General features: G+C 34.9%; 3 protein-coding genes across 3 annotated transcripts; 1 reads left to right on the forward strand and 2 right to left on the reverse strand.

Annotated features, from left to right (window-relative positions):
* The first annotated feature begins 265 nt into the window (after positions 1 to 265).
* LOC110853255 (oxygen-dependent choline dehydrogenase) lies at positions 266 to 5,668 on the forward strand. The gene is made up of 11 exons (XM_035854586.1): positions 266 to 706; positions 1,139 to 1,201; positions 1,560 to 1,702; positions 1,956 to 2,142; positions 2,250 to 2,384; positions 2,594 to 2,889; positions 3,291 to 3,768; positions 4,121 to 4,267; positions 4,333 to 4,411; positions 4,784 to 5,033; positions 5,312 to 5,668. The coding sequence occupies exons 1-11, from the start codon at positions 538 to 540 to the stop codon at positions 5,387 to 5,389; spliced, it is 2,025 nt and encodes a 674-aa protein (XP_035710479.1). The 5' UTR covers positions 266 to 537; the 3' UTR covers positions 5,390 to 5,668.
* Positions 5,669 to 5,883: 215 nt separating this feature from the next.
* LOC110853390 lies at positions 5,884 to 8,013 on the reverse strand. The gene is made up of 2 exons (XM_022101651.2): positions 7,088 to 8,013; positions 5,884 to 6,641 (listed from the first exon to the last, which is right to left on the reverse strand). Exons 1-2 carry the CDS (start codon positions 7,668 to 7,670, stop codon positions 6,019 to 6,021), a joined length of 1,206 nt encoding a protein of 401 aa, XP_021957343.1. The 5' UTR covers positions 7,671 to 8,013; the 3' UTR covers positions 5,884 to 6,018.
* An 833-nt stretch (positions 8,014 to 8,846) lies between these two features.
* On the reverse strand, positions 8,847 to 15,492 carry LOC110853256 (adhesion G protein-coupled receptor L2). Its single transcript, XM_035854607.1, has 14 exons — positions 15,356 to 15,492; positions 15,068 to 15,281; positions 13,987 to 14,954; positions 13,568 to 13,807; positions 12,743 to 13,071; positions 12,247 to 12,374; positions 11,941 to 12,085; positions 11,767 to 11,878; positions 11,421 to 11,624; positions 10,822 to 11,054; positions 10,314 to 10,374; positions 9,844 to 9,941; positions 9,629 to 9,758; positions 8,847 to 9,515 (listed from the first exon to the last, which is right to left on the reverse strand). The coding sequence occupies exons 2-14, from the start codon at positions 15,150 to 15,152 to the stop codon at positions 9,291 to 9,293; spliced, it is 2,958 nt and encodes a 985-aa protein (XP_035710500.1). The 5' UTR covers positions 15,153 to 15,281; positions 15,356 to 15,492; the 3' UTR covers positions 8,847 to 9,290.
* Between the last annotated feature and the right edge of the window lie 2,246 nt (positions 15,493 to 17,738).

The following is a 17,738-nucleotide window of genomic DNA, read 5'->3' on the forward strand; positions in this document are numbered from 1 at the left end:
TGATACATTCTCAATTTATTGTCAAATTATGCAGCTTCGACGTGATTAATGAAGTAATGACAAGTAATAAATTTTGATGGTGTCCGGAAAAATATGAATTTCACGCAAATATAAAACCCGGTGATATTTGTCGTATATACGTATGCCGTACCATTTTTGTATGCTAGGACAATTAAGACTAAGACTAATGTTTGTAACCCCGTAGGTTTTTAAGGTTCATAAAATAATTTTAGATTCCTGGAAAGATTTTTAAAAGGATTTACCTTCGTAATCTCTACAAACTTGTGGAATCTCTATAATTTTACGGTGATTACATTAATTTAATCATTATTCAGGTACATTTTCTGTACCTTTCTTGCATATCTCTTCTCAAAGCAAAGAACTCCCATTTCTTCCCAGTTTACTAATTGGAAGATCCGTGTGAATTTCTTAAATAAATATTATTTAATTCAAATAAAATATTCCAAACTGATCCTGGAATTTCGTTTAAAAAAATAGTAAATTTAAGAATTTAGCAAAAACCTATTAATCCTTGGAATGGATAGTTTATTAATAAATGCACTATGGAACAATATCTCGCCCTCTTTGTTGTACACGGTTATAGCAAATATAACGTTGCATCAGGCCACGAAAAATTTTGAACTTGATAAAAAATTTAATCCCAATCCTGCACTGGGTTTTGAGGCAGAATATGACTACATTGTTGGTAAGTAGATGAATGACAATTACACTATGCAAAATAAATATTGGAGTATTTAGTAGAGAATTTCATTTCAACTAGTTTATTTTATCGTATATAGTAATTTGAAATTTTACATGATTGTAGCCCTGAAAAATGGTAAAAGGATTCAGAACCTGTATGTGAAAAAGGGTGAAAGATCATGAACGGTTTTGACATAAAAACATATTTTTTAAGCTACCACTAGTAATTGTGATTTTTTTCATTTTTAGTTTCATTTTTTGTTTGATTAGAACAACTCATTTTGAGCATTTCGACTCCTTTACGATTTTTTAAATCAGTTATTACGGCACAATAAACCAGTAAAACTGAAATTTTCTACCACTTCAATATTTATTTTGCATGTAAATAATTAGATAACTACCCCATTATCGAAATAATTGTAATCTATATGAAAAGTTGGTGCTGGATCTGCCGGTGGAATTGTAGCGTCGAGGTTATCAGAGAATGAAAACGTTTTTGGTAAGGCAGAGAATTTTGTAAACTGCGTAAAATTTTATGAAATTATTTTTCCAACTGCATGCAAATTAAGCCAAGTAAAGTTTATTTGAATTTACTTATTTCAAAAATATAAATTCGGCGTGGAATTTTGAAAAATGATTTAACGCATTAATATTTATTTGTAATTTCCCATATCCGCTTTCTTGTTGGATTTAGAGTTGTACATTTTATAAAATTGTTTGTTACAAGAAAATTAGCAGAAGCATTTAAAAATTTATGAGGGTTCTGAATTTACTTACTTTTTTTACAAAATTTTTGTTACTAAATCTCAGTTCCTGAGTTGGAGAGTGAAAACTATCTTCAATTGATTTCTTAACAGTTTTACTCCTCGAAGCTGGAGGAGATCCTTTGGGAATAAATGACATCCCATTCCTTTGGTTGGACAATGTCGGACATCCCGATTCGGATTGGATGCTTGAAACCGTGCCTCAAAAAAATTGCGCATTGGCTTATCCGAATAATGTAACATTTATTTGCTTAATTAAATAATGCTGTAACAATCTATCACCGGTTGGTGGTAATGTAGTTTGGTAAAAAATTTGACTTAGAAATTGTATCGCTCCTCCAGTGACAAATTGTTACCAACGCGGTAGGACGTCAAATTGTTCAAACTCGATGAAAATTGTGTTACCCACTTATTTTGAGTGCATGCATTGCATTCAAAATTTTGAAATGTACTTAATGATTTCATAAATATATTTATGACACGACACAGATAATTGCGCAACCACGAGGGAAATCCTTGGGTGGAACTTCCAACCTGAACGCGATGGCATTTTGGCGTGGGAACCCAAACGATTTTAACACCTGGGCTAACTTGACGCAAGATGAGGAATGGAGTCATGAGAAATTATTGCCTTACTTTAAAAATTTGGAAAATTATGATGGATCATTTGCAAAATGTATGTAATTGGCACGAAGTATCTAATTTTGCTGAAAATGCTTGACAGAATAATTTTATGAAATTACACAACTTGTGGCTTAATTTGCGGTATGAATAATTCTGCAGCGCCAAAATATCACGGAGAATTGGGTCCAATTCATGTAACTCGGCAGACGTTCCATCCTTTGAAAACTGAATGGATCACTGCCGGAATTGAGATGGGATTTCCGTACGAAGATCCTGACGCGATACAAACATCCAGTAAATTAATTAATTTATACAAGTACTTATGAAATTTGAGGTGTTTTTAATCCGTAAAACCAGTAACGCATCGTGATCAAAAGCATCAATTTTTTAACGTTTTGTAAAATAATTTTGCAAAAATAAGCGTTTTTCTTGCTTGCAAACTTACGCTACATTTATTTACTTCACTTTATTTTCGAAATAATTCAAAAAACTCCGGCTTTAAGCTTTTGTTCCAGTTGATGTCTCCGGCTTGGACGGGAAACGGTGGGAAGTTTATCATGGATTTTTGGAAAAAGCGTTACAAAAGAAAAATTTGGACGTTTTAAGATACGCGGAAGTAACCAAGATAAATCTCAGTGGGGACGCTGGCCGAGCAGAAAGCGTGACTTATACAAGATTCGGTCAAGTTTTTACGGCCAAGGCGAAAAGGGAAATTGTAATATCTGCGGGGACTTATAATTCTCCGAAACTGTTGCTGCTATCTGGAATTGGACCGAGTGAACATTTACGTTCTGTCGGGGTAAGGTGATATTTTTGATGTTAATTCATTGTTATATTGCTTTGTACTGACTTTCACCGAATGCATATCTTACATAAATCGACAGCCTTCCGGTTCGAAAGTAAATTTAGCTGAAAAAAATTAGTATGATTAAAGTTCATTTCGAAAATTTATTTTTTGCACATTAAAAAAATCAGATATTATTAAAATGTGTAACATTTCTACTCTGAATTCGGCTTATGAATTTAAAACTGGTCGAAAATTATTAAAAAGATGCAGTTGACCTAATGACCTGTTCGAGTGAAGTGCTTCACATTCAAAAACCTTGGGAAAAATGGAATTATTAAATAGATTTTCTCAAAAATGATGTACTAAATTAGCATAAAAATTGTATTTTTTTCATTTCTTATCTTAATGCATAGATCGAGCCGAAAATAAATCTCCCTGGCGTTGGAAGTAACTACATTGACCACGTCGTTTCCACAATTGGACCATTTCTTCTTAATGATTCTGTCTCCTTCATTCAAAAACGCGATCTTACAGCGCAGTCGGTCATAGACTACGTCACAAACGGTACTGGACCCCTCAGCTGGAATTTGCTGCAAGGAAACGGTTTAATCAGCACGCACGACGAGCCAGACTGGCCGGATATAATTTACCATCACATGCCAATTGGAGGGAATAATTGCAAAGTGCTGGGTCCCTTAAGTGAGGGAATTTGTGACAAGTATATGCAAAATGTTGGCGAAAATCAGGACGCCATGTGGGCAATCATGTTCCTTGGACGGGATCCTAAAAGTCGGGGCACGGTCAAATTAAGGTCAAATAATCCGTTTGATGCTCCACTAATTGATCCCAACTTGTTTTCTGAACGGGAAGATGTTAAAGCAATGGTTGATGGTATGCAAATTATTGCAAATACATAAATACGCATTCACGCAAAGTTTTGTAAAGTAGAGAGACGACCACGATCTACGTTAATTAGCTGATTTTCTTTCATAATTTTTGAAAATTTGTAAAACCACATTTTTTGCCAAATTAACCATTTTGTTACCAAAATTGACAAAATAGTTTAACGTTTTAATTTTTTAGACAATGACTCTCGCAATTTTTTCAAGACCTGTGCAGAATTATCTACATATTTTATTAAGTTTGTCCACATTTTGCAAAATTATACAGTTGGCGTTAATATTCATCTATTTACAAACATCAATAATACTTTCTTCATTTACCATCCTTCTTTCTTATCCAGGTTTCAAATTTCTTGTGAAATTATTCGAAGAAACGGACGCTTTCAGGAAATACAATTCAACTTTAATACAAAATAAGTTTCCTGGATGTGAATCACACGAGGCAAAATCGGATGCCTATTATGAATGCTATTTGCGTCATGTGACAAGTAAAATGTTGATAATTTATTTTGTTGGAATTCTTTTTAACCAATTGTTTTATTACCTGTTTCAGGAACAATGTATCATCCATCGTCAACTTGCAAAATGGGGGCAAGCAGTGATCCGATGGCTGTGGTTGATTCAAATCTGAAGTAAGTTTTTCAGAAAGACAATAATTCATACCAAGTTTTAGACATACCTGCGTAAATATATTTGCATAATTGCGTAAACTTTGTAAATTTTCCACGTTTTTAAAAACAAATGAGGACTTTCAACCCAATGAAATATTTATCAGTTGAGCAATTTTGTCGAAAATTGACTTATTAGATACATTTCGACTTCATTGAATGATGCATTTTCGTCATGTGTACATATAACCTAATTACAACCCAATACGGTAGTTTATGCATTACATTTAATCCTAATACGGACGTTGATATTTAACTATTTACAAAAAAAATAATCAAAAATCATTTTAAAAACTTCTTTAATTTTGTTAAACTAAAATATTCGCCTCTTTGCAGAGTTCGTGGCGTTTCAAACTTAAGAATTGCAGATGCATCAGTTATGCCGATCATCGTAAATGTAAATATCAACGCGGCGACAATGCTCATTGGAGAGAAGGCATTTTATTTGATAACAAAGGATTGGGAGATGGATTCATCTGCAATGAGGCGTTACATAATGTATTCTTGGGCTGTGTTGAGTTTTGCCATGATTTCCACTCTGGTCTTATTTCTTGTGGATTATAAGAGAAAGTTTTTGTTTAATAAGGTACTCAAGTTATGTAGATGTGAAGTATTATTTCCTGTTGAGACAATTCACGTGAACGGTTGTAATCAAATAAAATTAGTGATTGTTACAAGCTCACAAAAATTATGAAGGAAAATTGAGTTGCAAATCTATATAAATATGTATTGTGCAAAATCTCTTATTTTTTAAAAAAATTTCCTAATAATTTTTCAAACGGTAAATCATTTACTGGATTACAAACGTTCGGGTGAATTTCCTAAGTATCAATTAACTCATTACATGAAAATTTCTTATTTCAGTTTAAACAATACTTTGCAAAGTATTATGAACGAAGCGATCCAAGCAAATCGGACGTGGTGGATGCCTTAAAAGTATAAATTATTAGGAAATATGGTATTTGTTCCATTTAATTTATTTCATAATTTCAATTTAATTTTTGAAATACAACACGAATTAGGTATTTGCCTCACTAAGAAAAAGCTTTAAAATTAGAAAATTTAAGTTATTTGCATTATAAAGCGAAATTGAAATTACAAAATTCAATATTCATAATGCTGATTTAAATTAACCCAAAGATTTGCTAATATAGCTTTAGGAATAAAAAAAAGTGTATTAAGGAAATAAAGTGGAAACCGGTTAAAATGTTAAAATTAAAATTTCTATGTAAGTACATATTTTTTTGTTGTTATTAATAACACAATTTGACAATTATATAACTCTGAAATCTGATACTATACTTTATCTAATCCATTTTGAATAAGTGAATTTTCTTATTAAGCTAGAAGATGAAAACAACTTGAAGTATCCACTAATACCATAATCAGTCTTGTTCATAAATAAGTACGTTTAATTAAGTTCAAATTTTCAGTCTATGTCATACATTAAAGTACTTATCGATTTAAGACAAGAAATTAGGAACTATTTGTCTTAAAGTTTAGAAATTGTTAAGCTTACAATTTGAAATTTCTTGTAAAACATACATACAACTCATTTCTTGAAAATTTGATCAAATTTCTACCCAGTCGTTGATATCCACAGTTGGCAAAATATCAGCAGTATTTTCTTCTGTGTTGGGTTTCACGTCGGCGTTTTCCATTTGTGTGCATGGTTGAATTGATGGCAATTGTTCTGGTGGTGGGCATACTTGAATAGGTTCCAAATTTTCAATAGTTTCGGATTTTTCAGTCGGTGGGCATATCTTACTCCACGCTTTCTCCCAATCCTCCACTGATGGATTAATCTCTCCGTTACCAATTCTCGTCTTGGCTTCATCAAATCCAACAAACTCCATAAATCTGTCTAAACAGGTGCCATAAGCGGTTTCAGTGAGTCGTTTTACTTCCTCCTCCATCACGCTCTGATCCAAAGACATACAGTTTTCCGTCATCATGTCCAAGATTTCGCACAAAGGTGCCCTGACCCATTTTGAAGTTGCCGAAATTAGCAAGGTTTTTACTTTTTCTGTGGTCCATGATTTTGGGAGGTGGAGAAACTTCAAGGATTTTAAAATATCATAGGAAAGTTGTTTTTGTTTAAGTTTGTCCACGCTGAAGATAACAAATACTTGGTCAGTGAGCCTTAGTTTTGCTAGTTCTTGGCATACTATCTCTATCAGGATGGGCAGATGAGCTGAAATGAAAAATCAAATTTTTTAAATTTCCGAAGAAGCTTTATGGACATATTTCACTAATTCTAAATGTTGAATGCGTAGGCAATTTTTATGATTGAGATGATTCATATGAAACTCAAAAGTTTGCCAAGTTTACAATTTTCATATTCATTCGGGTACTTGCAAACTGTGCAAACTTTGGAAAATAATTCGTTTTGCAAGGTTTTGCAAAATAAAGAGATGGTTTTGGCGATGGCTACAGGCGCATAGATTTATGAACTGATTTCCCTTCATAATTTCAAACTCGAGTAAAATTTTCTGGGTTACAAATGTCCCAAATTTTTTATGCGAAATTTATACTACAAAGATTTGTATCTAGATTGATAAGCACAAGATTGTGTATAATAATTCTACTAAATGTACAAAATTATCCTGAATCATATCAAATTAACAATGCAAATCTTACTTTCACAATTTGTCCATTGAACTCCAAACAACATGCGCGGATCAGTCATGGTAATCAAGCTGGGTTGATTTTTCACCGCATATTTGACCAAATTGGTGACATTTTCCTCCATAAATTTCTCACCCTGAAGCAATTCAACGAGTTTCGCATCCTTCGAAATGTCACACCTCGTATACCGCACATGTTTCCGATCCGGATCAAGCACCTCGTTCCCAACGGCTTTGATCATGTTGGTGACATCGGTTTTGTCCCCGCCGTGGATAACCAGGCCACGCGGCACTTTGTCGACTTGTCCCGAATTTGTGTAAACTGCCCGATTAAGATACGGCATGATAACGTAGGTCTGGAGAAAGTCGAGCTTATCGGAAAAATCGGGTCGACGGGCGCGTATCGTGTTTAAAACGATGGCTTTCTTCCGAGTTTTCTCGCCGATCAGGTTGGTCAGATAAGTGTTCAGATAAGATATGCATTCCTGCAGGCCGGTGAGAAATACGAAAGCGATAACCGCGTAGGTAAGAAGTACCAACAAAAAGCGGAAAAGTTCGGGCCAAAACTCACGCTTGTCGTAATCGTTATAAGTCATAATTAGAGGGACATTTATGTATGTAAAATTTGCACTTTGGAGGAAAAATTTGTTGACGCAATTTACTCAGGTGCTTGTAATCTGGGTGTAAAATTGGTTTCCAAAATAAGTAAGAGTTGGTTAACTTCTAATAGATTTGAGACCTGATTTTCTATGAAAACTTTTACAAGGTTACGGATTTCTCTGGGTAATAATTGTCCAAATGAATTGGAATTTTTGAATTTATGTATTTTTTTAACCGAGTTGTTGTCGTATAAATTGTGAAAACAATGTGTGGAAAGGAAAGTTAGGACTGAAGGGAAGCTTGGTCTGGTTTGATGGGGGTGGAAGATGGAATTGGAAGAGTAGGAAGGAAGAGTGACAGATGTGGGATTTTGGAAAAGTTGAGATATTTTGTGAGGGGTTGAACTAGAAATAGATCCCAAGTGATAGTCGAGTAATGATACATATTTATTACAATTTTACGTAAATTTGACCATCCGCTATTATGATAAATTGTTTTTTTTTAATCAAATTCGATCTCATGACCTCACGCAAAATTGGAATTTTCCCGAAGTATCTAGGAAATATTTTGCCTACATGTTATTTTCTAAGTGTGAAAAACTTCACTTGAGTTAAAGCAATATTACGGCAAGCCATATAAAATTTTAGTCCAATAAATTTTTAAGTTTGTCACACAATCCCTGTATGACCTTTCACCTTTTTGTCTTGGGTCATACTCTTAGGTTTCACTCACACTCGGCTTGTATACCTAGTTAGTAGACAAAGGATTTTTGTCCCTTTAACACTGTTGGAAAACGGGTCTTTTAGTAGAGATAAAGCGAGTACTTACGTACATATCATGAGTGCAAGCAATACATAGTCTCGTAAATCCGACGAGATGATAAATAGGAAAAAGAAGTTTCAAATTTATTATTTAAAAAGTAGCCATTCACATGTTACATGCATTATCCTGTGTTTTCGTCAAATAATGGCAAGGCTCTGTTACTAATGGCTCATCCCGGCTTCTGATGGATGAAGAAGACCCTAAATCTGGTCTGGAAGGATCAAATTACAAAAGTACACAGTAAACAAAGGTTTGGGTCAAAATGTTTTGTAGGTTCTTGTCCTTGGCCTGCATTGGGTATTTTGTGAGCTAGATGGGGAATCATGAAGAGATGAAGAAGAAGATCAGACATTGTTTATGTGTACATGGATGGATGTACAATTATTTATTAAGTACAAAACATTCACCAATCGAGAGGGACATCATTTTGTTCCGTTTGTAAAATTATAGTTACATGTTTGACACAATTTTTAACACAATTTTTGTCGGCAATACTAGAAATTTCAACAAATCTCAAGTTGATCCCCTTTCAATTCAATGAGATGAGAAACTGTTGGGGTAGTAAATTTTATTATCGTATGGTAATCATCATGTTATCATCCTAGTCTTTACCACTGCGGTAATCAGTAATAATTTTGTTCCCAATTTATAAAAGTAGTAAAATAAAAGCAATTAACAGTAAGTATGTTTTTAACACGTACATGCATACGTAAGTTAAGTGGTAAACCCGTAAACTGTGTTGATATATAGTCATCACTGGAACGTGGCTGATCAGATAACTGCATTTCGTGTATTCATGCCTTACTTGAACTTGAAGAATGATGAAAACCTCTCATTTCATGGTTTCCGTGCTCTTGATTTAAGTTGGTTTCATTTGAAGTGGGATTAGCGGATGAAGAAGTCCAAGTTAAACAAGATTTTGGCAAATGTTCTCCAAATCGTGTGGCAAGTAGATTTGAGGCGCATTTCTGACGCATCTTTTTGTCCAAAATGACACGGAAGATAAAGATGAATATTCCCTGTGAAGGATTTAGACATGCAAATTTTTATTATAAGACAAATGTTTGTAAACTGTGTTGCTTTCGTAAAATTATTAACACACTAAATAGTTCATAAATCGTAAAATATTTACCTGAGATGCATTAAGGATAACAAAAATGTACGAGAAAACCAATTCTGCTCCTGGTATCAATGCAAAAAAGCCAAATATCCACGTCGAGCCGAGAAGGACGCTTAATGCAAAACATCCTTTAACCCACGACCTGAAAGTTTTTTTTTTAAATTGTAAATTTATGGGTGTAAAAGTAAAAGTGTACAGTACCGTTTAATTACTCGTGGGGAACTTACGAGAGAGATGATATTTTACGTTTAACCAGGGGAAATCGTCTATTATTCCGAATCCTGTGAGCTTTCACCATACATATTGTCAATATGATGATATTCACCTAAATTTAACAAAAAAAAAATGATAAATCAAAAAACAGATAGAGGAAAAGTAGCGATGCTGAAAGAATTTTGGCAGATAAGAAAGAAGCATGCGTTGCAGAATCCCTATGATTCGAATGCCTTGTCTATACGTCCGTCCACCACAATAACCTTATACCGGATTCGAATTTCGATATGCGGTTTTCACCAACATGTTTCAGAAGTTAAGTTCGAAGGTGGGCGTTGCAGGTCACGGTGATGAGGCCAAATGTCGAAATTTAAATTTTGACCGTCTTATATAGACGTTTAGACAATATGACAAAAATTTCACTACGAACTTAGCAATTTTAGTATATCTATGATTACCACAATTTTTAAATTATTTAACTTACCACCACTACAATTAAGATGGGACCATTAAATGCCCAAATGAATGAATCTGCTAGCCAACACCTGTGTATTTCAAATAAGTAATTTATCACAATTCGCGTTATATTTACATATGTGCAGTGCGCTCAACTTTGCAAAATAATAGAAAAACCTCGGATAAAATACGGGGCACAAATTTTATAAAATAATTTTATCGAGGTAAAAGTCACCCTTCAACTTGAAGACTTCAAGTTTGTGAAGTAATGGTGCAAAGTTTTCACAGTTTACTAAAATCTGCAAGGTTTACTTGAAAACTTGAAGGATTATATTGTCAATATATACCCATCTTCACACCTATTTCACTTGAAAATTGTATTTGGAACAAAATGTGTGTAGCAATTATTGCTGTTAGTTTTGTGAACTGTGTAACTTAAACTTAAGACGCATTTTAAATATTTATCCCGTATTTCGTCTCAGAGATTTTACACTATTAAAAATATTTGCGTGAAAGTAAACCCCCCTCGTACTTACACTTCTCCTCCATAAGCATCTTCTCCAACAATGTACCCAATTAGCAGTGTAAACCCAGCCATGACCAGTGGTACTCCATACCCGATCACATTGTACGCCCAGAAATGATTCGCTACTGCGCTATTAAAGACGCTGATGATCATTTTGTACAAGTGCCATCCTTCCAACGCCATCCAGCAGAAGGCTGCCAGGAAAGCGTAGTGTGTCAAGAAACCAGCGATGAAACAAAGAGTCTGAAGAAGACGAGTATGTATGTAAGTAAATGTAATGAGACAACTCAACAATTTTTGAAACACAGTCAGTAAACTCATACAAACGTAGATTACGAAGAAAATTAGGCTCATGTAAAAAACCTGTGTAAAGTATCTATTGTAAATCAACAACTCACGCGGATACATATTTGTAAACTGCAAGTTTTGGGATAAACAAAGGGCACATTTCATTTGTATAAGTTTACAATAGCTTTGTAATATTCCTTCGTAATCAAATTGTCAAAACTTTCTGGAGCTCACAGGATTATAAATATCGGAGTGAATTGGTTCAGGAATTATGAATTTTGATAAGTAAAAATAATATCCAGAATCAAACTAATGTCATACCTGACTCATGAAGGTGGGATTGTTAAGCGTGATGACGACAAATAGATTTCCCACGATGAGACAGCAACAAAGATTCCGTGTTATCAAAATCCGCTCATTTTGGACACCCATTACGGTTGAAAACAGGAAGACGGAGACGATCAAGCACACGATAGAAATTATGCAGAAAGTGTACGTTAAATATTGCAAGGCGACGTCTGCCCCCTAACAAAAGCCAGAAACCGAAAATACTAACGGGTAACTTTGTAAATTGCAACCACTTCATATTATGATAAAAAATGTACATAAATTTTTTACAAATCTATGTACATTGAAATTTGGAAGTGAATGTTCATGAATTAATTACTTGATAGTTGTGCAGGTCCATTAAAATTGTGAATGAAGTTAAATGGTCGCATTCACAAGTTGTCTCAAATGGTGTCGATGCGATAACTTTGCATCCTTCGGTTGACCAAGTTCTAAATTGATGAGATTAATTAATCATATTTTTTTCATTTTCTTATAAGTTTATGAAACTTACAAATTAACAGTGTCCCAAAATACGCATTTTGCCGAACCCAAGGCAGCCTTTCTAGTTTCGCCAGGTTTTAAATCTCTGTGAAGATTGACCATTTTGTCACCCCAGGCTTCCACATTGTGGGGAAATCTTATTTGGACACCTGCCCCTGAACATGCAAATTTCCAATCAATAAGGTTTGCTAAAACGCAATATTTTTATGCTGAGGGTAGAATTTGAACAGCATCTTATTAGCAAAAGTCAAATATTATTTAAATCTGTAAAACGCTATGTCTTGTAACATTTATTTAAAGCCCCCATTTTTAATACCATTTGTGAAATTCATGTCAACTTTTCTATCCTCATCTGTCGAGTCGCAAGACGATCTTGTTCTTGATCTTGAGACAGTAAAAGATAACACATTTCCATTATATATCGTCTCTCGATTTTCTTCAGATCTGTAATCGAAATTGAAATTTATTTACGAATCATGCAGTGAGATCGTTTATACTAAAGGATCGCATTGCACGATTCCGAAATAAATGTTTTGTAGTACTGTTGATTTCATTTCGTAGAAAAGCTAATTTGGCACACTTTAAATAAAATTGTGCAACATTTACTCAACTAAAAGTAAACTTTTTGCCAAACTTATCAAGGTATCGAAGACTTTCATTCAGGATGCAGGGATACCGTCTGCAGAAATCATGGGCGGCTGTTTATTTGGAAAAGCTTGTAAGAAAAATTACTTTACATGGATTGGGGTGTCCGAGTAGCTCAATCAAGCTCTAATTATTCTTATGATTAGTAATTTTACCTAAGCACTTACTGAAGTGGAAGCATGTAGTTGGCATATTCAGTAGAAATTAGTGACCCGGTCCAGTCAACTTTACCGGAAATTTCCCTTCCCCAGTTTTGAGGCAGCCTAAGGACCGAACCCTTGGACATATTAAACATCGGAAATTCAGGAGGATCGTCACCAGCATCGTTTGAAATCAGAGCAGAAGTCACAAAATATTTGTCACTAAAGTCAAAGTGATGCACAAATTCTTCCATTCGTGTGGATGAGGTTGGATCGCAGGTAAATATTCCGGTGAGATTGAACGACACACTTTCTATATTTTGTAACAATGTTGTCGCGAAACGGGATCGGTTTTTCTGAGAGAAAATGCAAATTAATGGTATTACGGGCTTAAAATTAATGGCGAGAGATAGGGATGGTAATCCGTATCCTAAATTAACCGATCCGTAGGATAGGATCGGTTACGGATTACCATCGAAAGAATTAACACGAATGTTTGTAATCCACGCGTCAGGTTTACGCATAATATGCATACATACATTGTAAACTCATAATCAGCACGAGTTTAACGTTCCAATTTGCAACTTTGTAAAATTTGCCCCGTTACCAGTAAAGTGTGAAAATTTTGTAATTTTTTTTCAAAAGCTGCCATTGACAAGTTTACAATTTTTAAAATAAGTTTACTTTTCGGGTGTAAGATTTGTAAATCTGTGACAAGGCTTGCATACATAAGTACGTATGTAATACATACGTACTTATTCAGAATTCAGATTATTCAGATTCAGAATACAATCTGTATTTTATTGCTTTACAAACGTCCACGTGAATTGCTTTTCATTTTGTATGACTGACGTTTTCTAGACGGAGCCAAGGGTCGGGAAATCGCGTGACAGTGTAAATAATGCCCACCACGTCATCAGCAATTGGGTTAAATTCTTCCAATGAATTTGTTAAATTGCTAGCCTTTTGTACCACGGTGGGAAGCAGACCTGTTAGCACGACTTCAAGCTCATGTCCATGATAATTTGGCTTGTCTCCAGTGATGACGGTAATATTGTTCTTAATGTTATCCATCACATTTCCCACGTCAGTCTGTGATAAACAGCAAACTTTAATGTAAAGTTAAACAAAACAATTGAATTAAACAATTGTTCTGCTCGGTAAAGCCTAATCTTTACAATCAAGTCACACCCGCGCATAATACATACACTTATCACCGCTGAGTAACAGATTACTACCCCTCATTTATCATGCTGTATTGCATATCTTACCAGGTTTTGTATGTTTTCAACCATGTCCAAAGCATCTTTCAACCAACGCGAGTTGCATCCAGAATCGTCGGGTTGAGGCGTCGTAAACCTGCGCTGACAATCGCAACCCCAAATCTCTATACCTTCCGAACCTTCTGGACAGGTTTTGTTCTGGGTCTCCCCTGGACATGGATCCCAAGTTTGATTTCTTGCGTCCGTTGCTATACATTTGACATCGCACGAGCAAGGTGGCGGTGTTGTAGTTGTGGTAGTTCTAGGCGTCGTGGGAGTCACCGTTGTTGAATTAGTCGGCTGGCTGGTGGGTGGCTGTCCACATATAATCTTTGGACGGTTGGATGGTAATTCAAAGTTGACCCCAGCTATTACTGTTGAACTGGGGTCCGTCTCCGTTGTTGGATCTGTAGTTATCTCTTCTGTAGTAGTTGGATTTGTGGTCGTGGTTTCCTCGGAAGTAGGTGGACCAGTAGTTGGATTTGTGGTCGTGGTTTCCTCGGAAGTAGATGGACCAGTAGTTGGATTTGTGGTCGTGGTTTCCTCGGAAGTAGGACCAGTAGTTGGACCTGTAGATGACTCTTCCGTAGTTGGCTCTTCTGTAATCGTGGAATCACTTGTAGATGCCATTGTTGTGGGGTTTTCTGTAGTTGTTGTGGGGTTTTCTGTAGTCGTGGGGGTTTCTGTAGTCGTGGGGGTTTCTGTAGTTGTTGTCGCGTTTTCTGTAGTTGTCGCGTTTTCTGTAGTTGTAGGGGTTTCTGTAGTCGTGGGGGTTTCTGTAGTTGTTGTCGCGTTATCTGTCGTTGTGGGGGTTTCTGTAGTCGTGGGGGTTTCTGTAGTTGTTGTCGCGTTATCTGTCGTTGTGGGGGTTTCTGTAGTCGTGGGGGTTTCTGTAGTTGTTGTCGCGTTTTCTGTAGTTGTGGGACCTTCAGTAGTTGGATCTATTGTAAACTCAGTTGTGCACATCGTTGGATCTTCTATAAATGTACATTTTGAAAACAGAGTACCCAGAAAATGTAATTATTTTATTTTTTGTTACTTATTTTACTTCTACATTAAAACGTTTTCTTATTTAAACGTTCCATGTTACCTTCATTTGTTGTTTGTGCATGAACTTGAACCCTTGCAAGGTACATGACCAATATGAAAACTACACATTTCCAGCACTTTGTCATTATGCTAATTGAACTTTAACTCTCTGAATAATATAACAAAAATTGACGTCCAGTAAGGCAATATATGTACAAAATTGATTTGAGTTGTTTTCTAATGAGAAAAATAACTTTGTAGAAATTCGTATTTGTCTGTGAATAACGAGAAATTCATTTTTAAATCTGAAATTCCTGAATAATTGTAGCTACTAAATCGTACCACGTACCAGCGCGGCGTTCCTGTAAAGTGCCAATCTATGTAGGTCACAAATTTGTACCACAGTATTCGCAGAAAATACTAGGAATTATTCCTCCCTAATTTTTGTACATACGTGATATTTATTTGCATATTAAAAAACATGTAAAGTAATTCATTTGTCATTTGCACTCCACTAATCATGCAGATTAGATACGTCGAGATAAACCTGATAAACTTGTCCGTATTGAATAACCTACACTCTAAATAAATTGACAACGAAATTTCCAAAATTTCCAAGATGAAATTTTCCATCAAATTTACAATAAGGTTTTGCAGGAATTATTTTTTTCACTGCTGATGAGCTGTGGCAAGTGGTCATCAAAGCGGAAGAATTTCATGATAACCACATCCAGTGACCTTTTTGTTATCAATTTATTTTGAGTAAATATTTTTGACGGTGATATTAAATTTGTCCATATATGTATGTAGATATGTATGTAGATGAGATTAATATTATATTAATAAACTATGTCCTTAATCTACTCTCGCTAATCTGCCGCTACATTCTCTAAATAATAATAAATAAATAAAAAGTGTATACATCGTGTTCGTTCAGAACTGTAAAAACACTTCTATCATCTACTGCGCCTTTGAACCTGCGCTTATTTACAATGATTTAACGTGCCCAGTTGGATGAATTTCAGAATCGCGACATGATAAGAACTACAAAAATTTAATGAATTCAGTTATATATAAATGCATACCACTTTTGAATAACTGACCTTGATAAGTGGAGCAATATCTACATAATATTTATTTACGTATAATTTGTCTACATAGCTTATTTTAGTTTTGGCTTAGATTTAGGCCCCCACTTAGCCGAAAGTTCCCACTATTTTTGGCCGTACCTCCCACTAGCTGAAATCTTCACTATGTCGGTTTTTTTAGCCACCCAATTAGCTAGTGGTAGCCACTCATTTATCTGATTTCTCACTTAAAGTGATTGTGCCCAAAAACTACTATATAAAGTTAATTTTATCACCAAAAGGTTACTCATCTTCATTTACATATTCACCATATTTTTTTCTCTACAATTTTTTTCCAAAACTAACTTCGCTATTAGACTTAAAATGGGTTGTTCTCAAGTTGTCAAGTTGGTACATTGGGATAAAGGGAGTGACAATCTTGATAAGCATATCTGAAGATGAGAATATACCTCGCAAAAAAAATTCGTAAGATTAGTGTTTGGTTCAAAATACGGAGTTTTGAAAGTAGAGCTGAAGCTGAGATTTTTTTGAAACAAAGTAAAGAATAGGTGTATAAAGGAAAAAATACTACCGAAGAAGGATAGATCCTCACATACCTCTGCTGCCATTCAAAAACATGTTCTGAAAAACGTAGAATTATTCTGCTGGCCAAATCCCTCATGGTAGAACTTCAGAGGACCATGAAATAACACGACCACACAGTGGCGCAATTAGCATATAGGCAAGGTAGGCAAGAACTAGGGGCCCCGCGACATAAGGGGGCCCCCACTTCTGCCAACCATAATTTACAAGTTAAAAAAAATATATTAGGTAAAGCAACTCCTGATCGTCGAATTTAATTGGTCTTAAACTTTCTTCATTGTAAGTTTTATAGTATTTTTTAAAAATCAATATGTTTATCTTTGAATTTTAAAATCCAACGGTTATCAAATATCTACATAAGTATGCATATTTTTGACAAGTTTTATGTCAAAAAATATTTGAAACAATAATTTTGAAACGTTTAATACTTTCATTGTATTTGCTTCTGTAACCAAAATCTGAATATTTTGTTTCGAATTTTCGAATGTAAAAATATTTATCTTAAATGCTAAAATGCAAAAAGACACATAAACATAAAAACTTTTTTGGTCAGCCTAGGGGCCCCCAAGTTGCGCCACTGCGACCACATTGAATAAAAATGTCAAGGTGAATGCATGCCACATTTACAATTGTAATGTACTTAATTTAGATTTTAGATATATGTACTGTAATACCCAGTACCGCCAATTGTTACATCCAATACATACATAAATTAATGTAGCGAACCCAGTTTCGCCAATATGTTGCTGAAAAATTGCAACATGTTGTTTCTTCCGAGCTATCATTTTGCCACCTTGAGTTACAAAAAATTTCGAAACATGGTTTCTGATAGACAATTGCATGGGGATTGCAATAAAAAATATTACAACTCTCTAAAACAACTCTAACTAATGCGGAATGCGTTGGACATAACAATTGGCGGTACTGGGTAGGTGTGTATGACGGACGCTACAAAGGATGAAGTAGCGCAGATTTTGGAGACGGGAATCAACATTTTTGGGCTTTTTATGAGAATCTTTGCATAATCACTTTAAGTGAGAAATCAGATAAATGAGTGGCTAC

Source organism: Folsomia candida, unplaced genomic scaffold, assembly GCF_002217175.1.
Source record: "Folsomia candida strain VU population unplaced genomic scaffold, ASM221717v1 Fcan01_Sc008, whole genome shotgun sequence".
Lineage (NCBI taxonomy): Eukaryota > Metazoa > Arthropoda > Collembola > Entomobryomorpha > Isotomidae > Folsomia > Folsomia candida.

Bases quoted from the DNA above. Each gene is read 5' to 3' on its own strand.
- LOC110853255 (XM_035854586.1), top strand. From the start codon at position 538: ATGGATAGTTTATTAATAAATGCACTATGGAACAATATCTCGCCCTCT. The intron at 2,385-2,593 runs GTAAATTAATTA...TCCGGCTTTAAG, and splicing joins TGACGCGATACAAACATCCA to CTTTTGTTCCAGTTGATGTC. The intron at 4,412-4,783 runs GTAAGTTTTTCA...GCCTCTTTGCAG, and splicing joins GTGGTTGATTCAAATCTGAA to AGTTCGTGGCGTTTCAAACT.
- LOC110853390 (XM_022101651.2), bottom strand. From the start codon at position 7,670: ATGACTTATAACGATTACGACAAGCGTGAGTTTTGGCCCGAACTTTTC. The intron at 6,642-7,087 runs GTAAGATTTGCA...TTTTCATTTCAG, and splicing joins TCAATGGACAAATTGTGAAA to CTCATCTGCCCATCCTGATA.
- LOC110853256 (XM_035854607.1), bottom strand. From the start codon at position 15,152: ATGACAAAGTGCTGGAAATGTGTAGTTTTCATATTGGTCATGTACCTT. The intron at 14,955-15,067 runs GTAACATGGAAC...GTACATTTATAG, and splicing joins TGCACAAACAACAAATGAAG to AAGATCCAACGATGTGCACA. The intron at 11,879-11,940 runs GTAAGTTTCATA...TCATCAATTTAG, and splicing joins TTTTGGGACACTGTTAATTT to AACTTGGTCAACCGAAGGAT.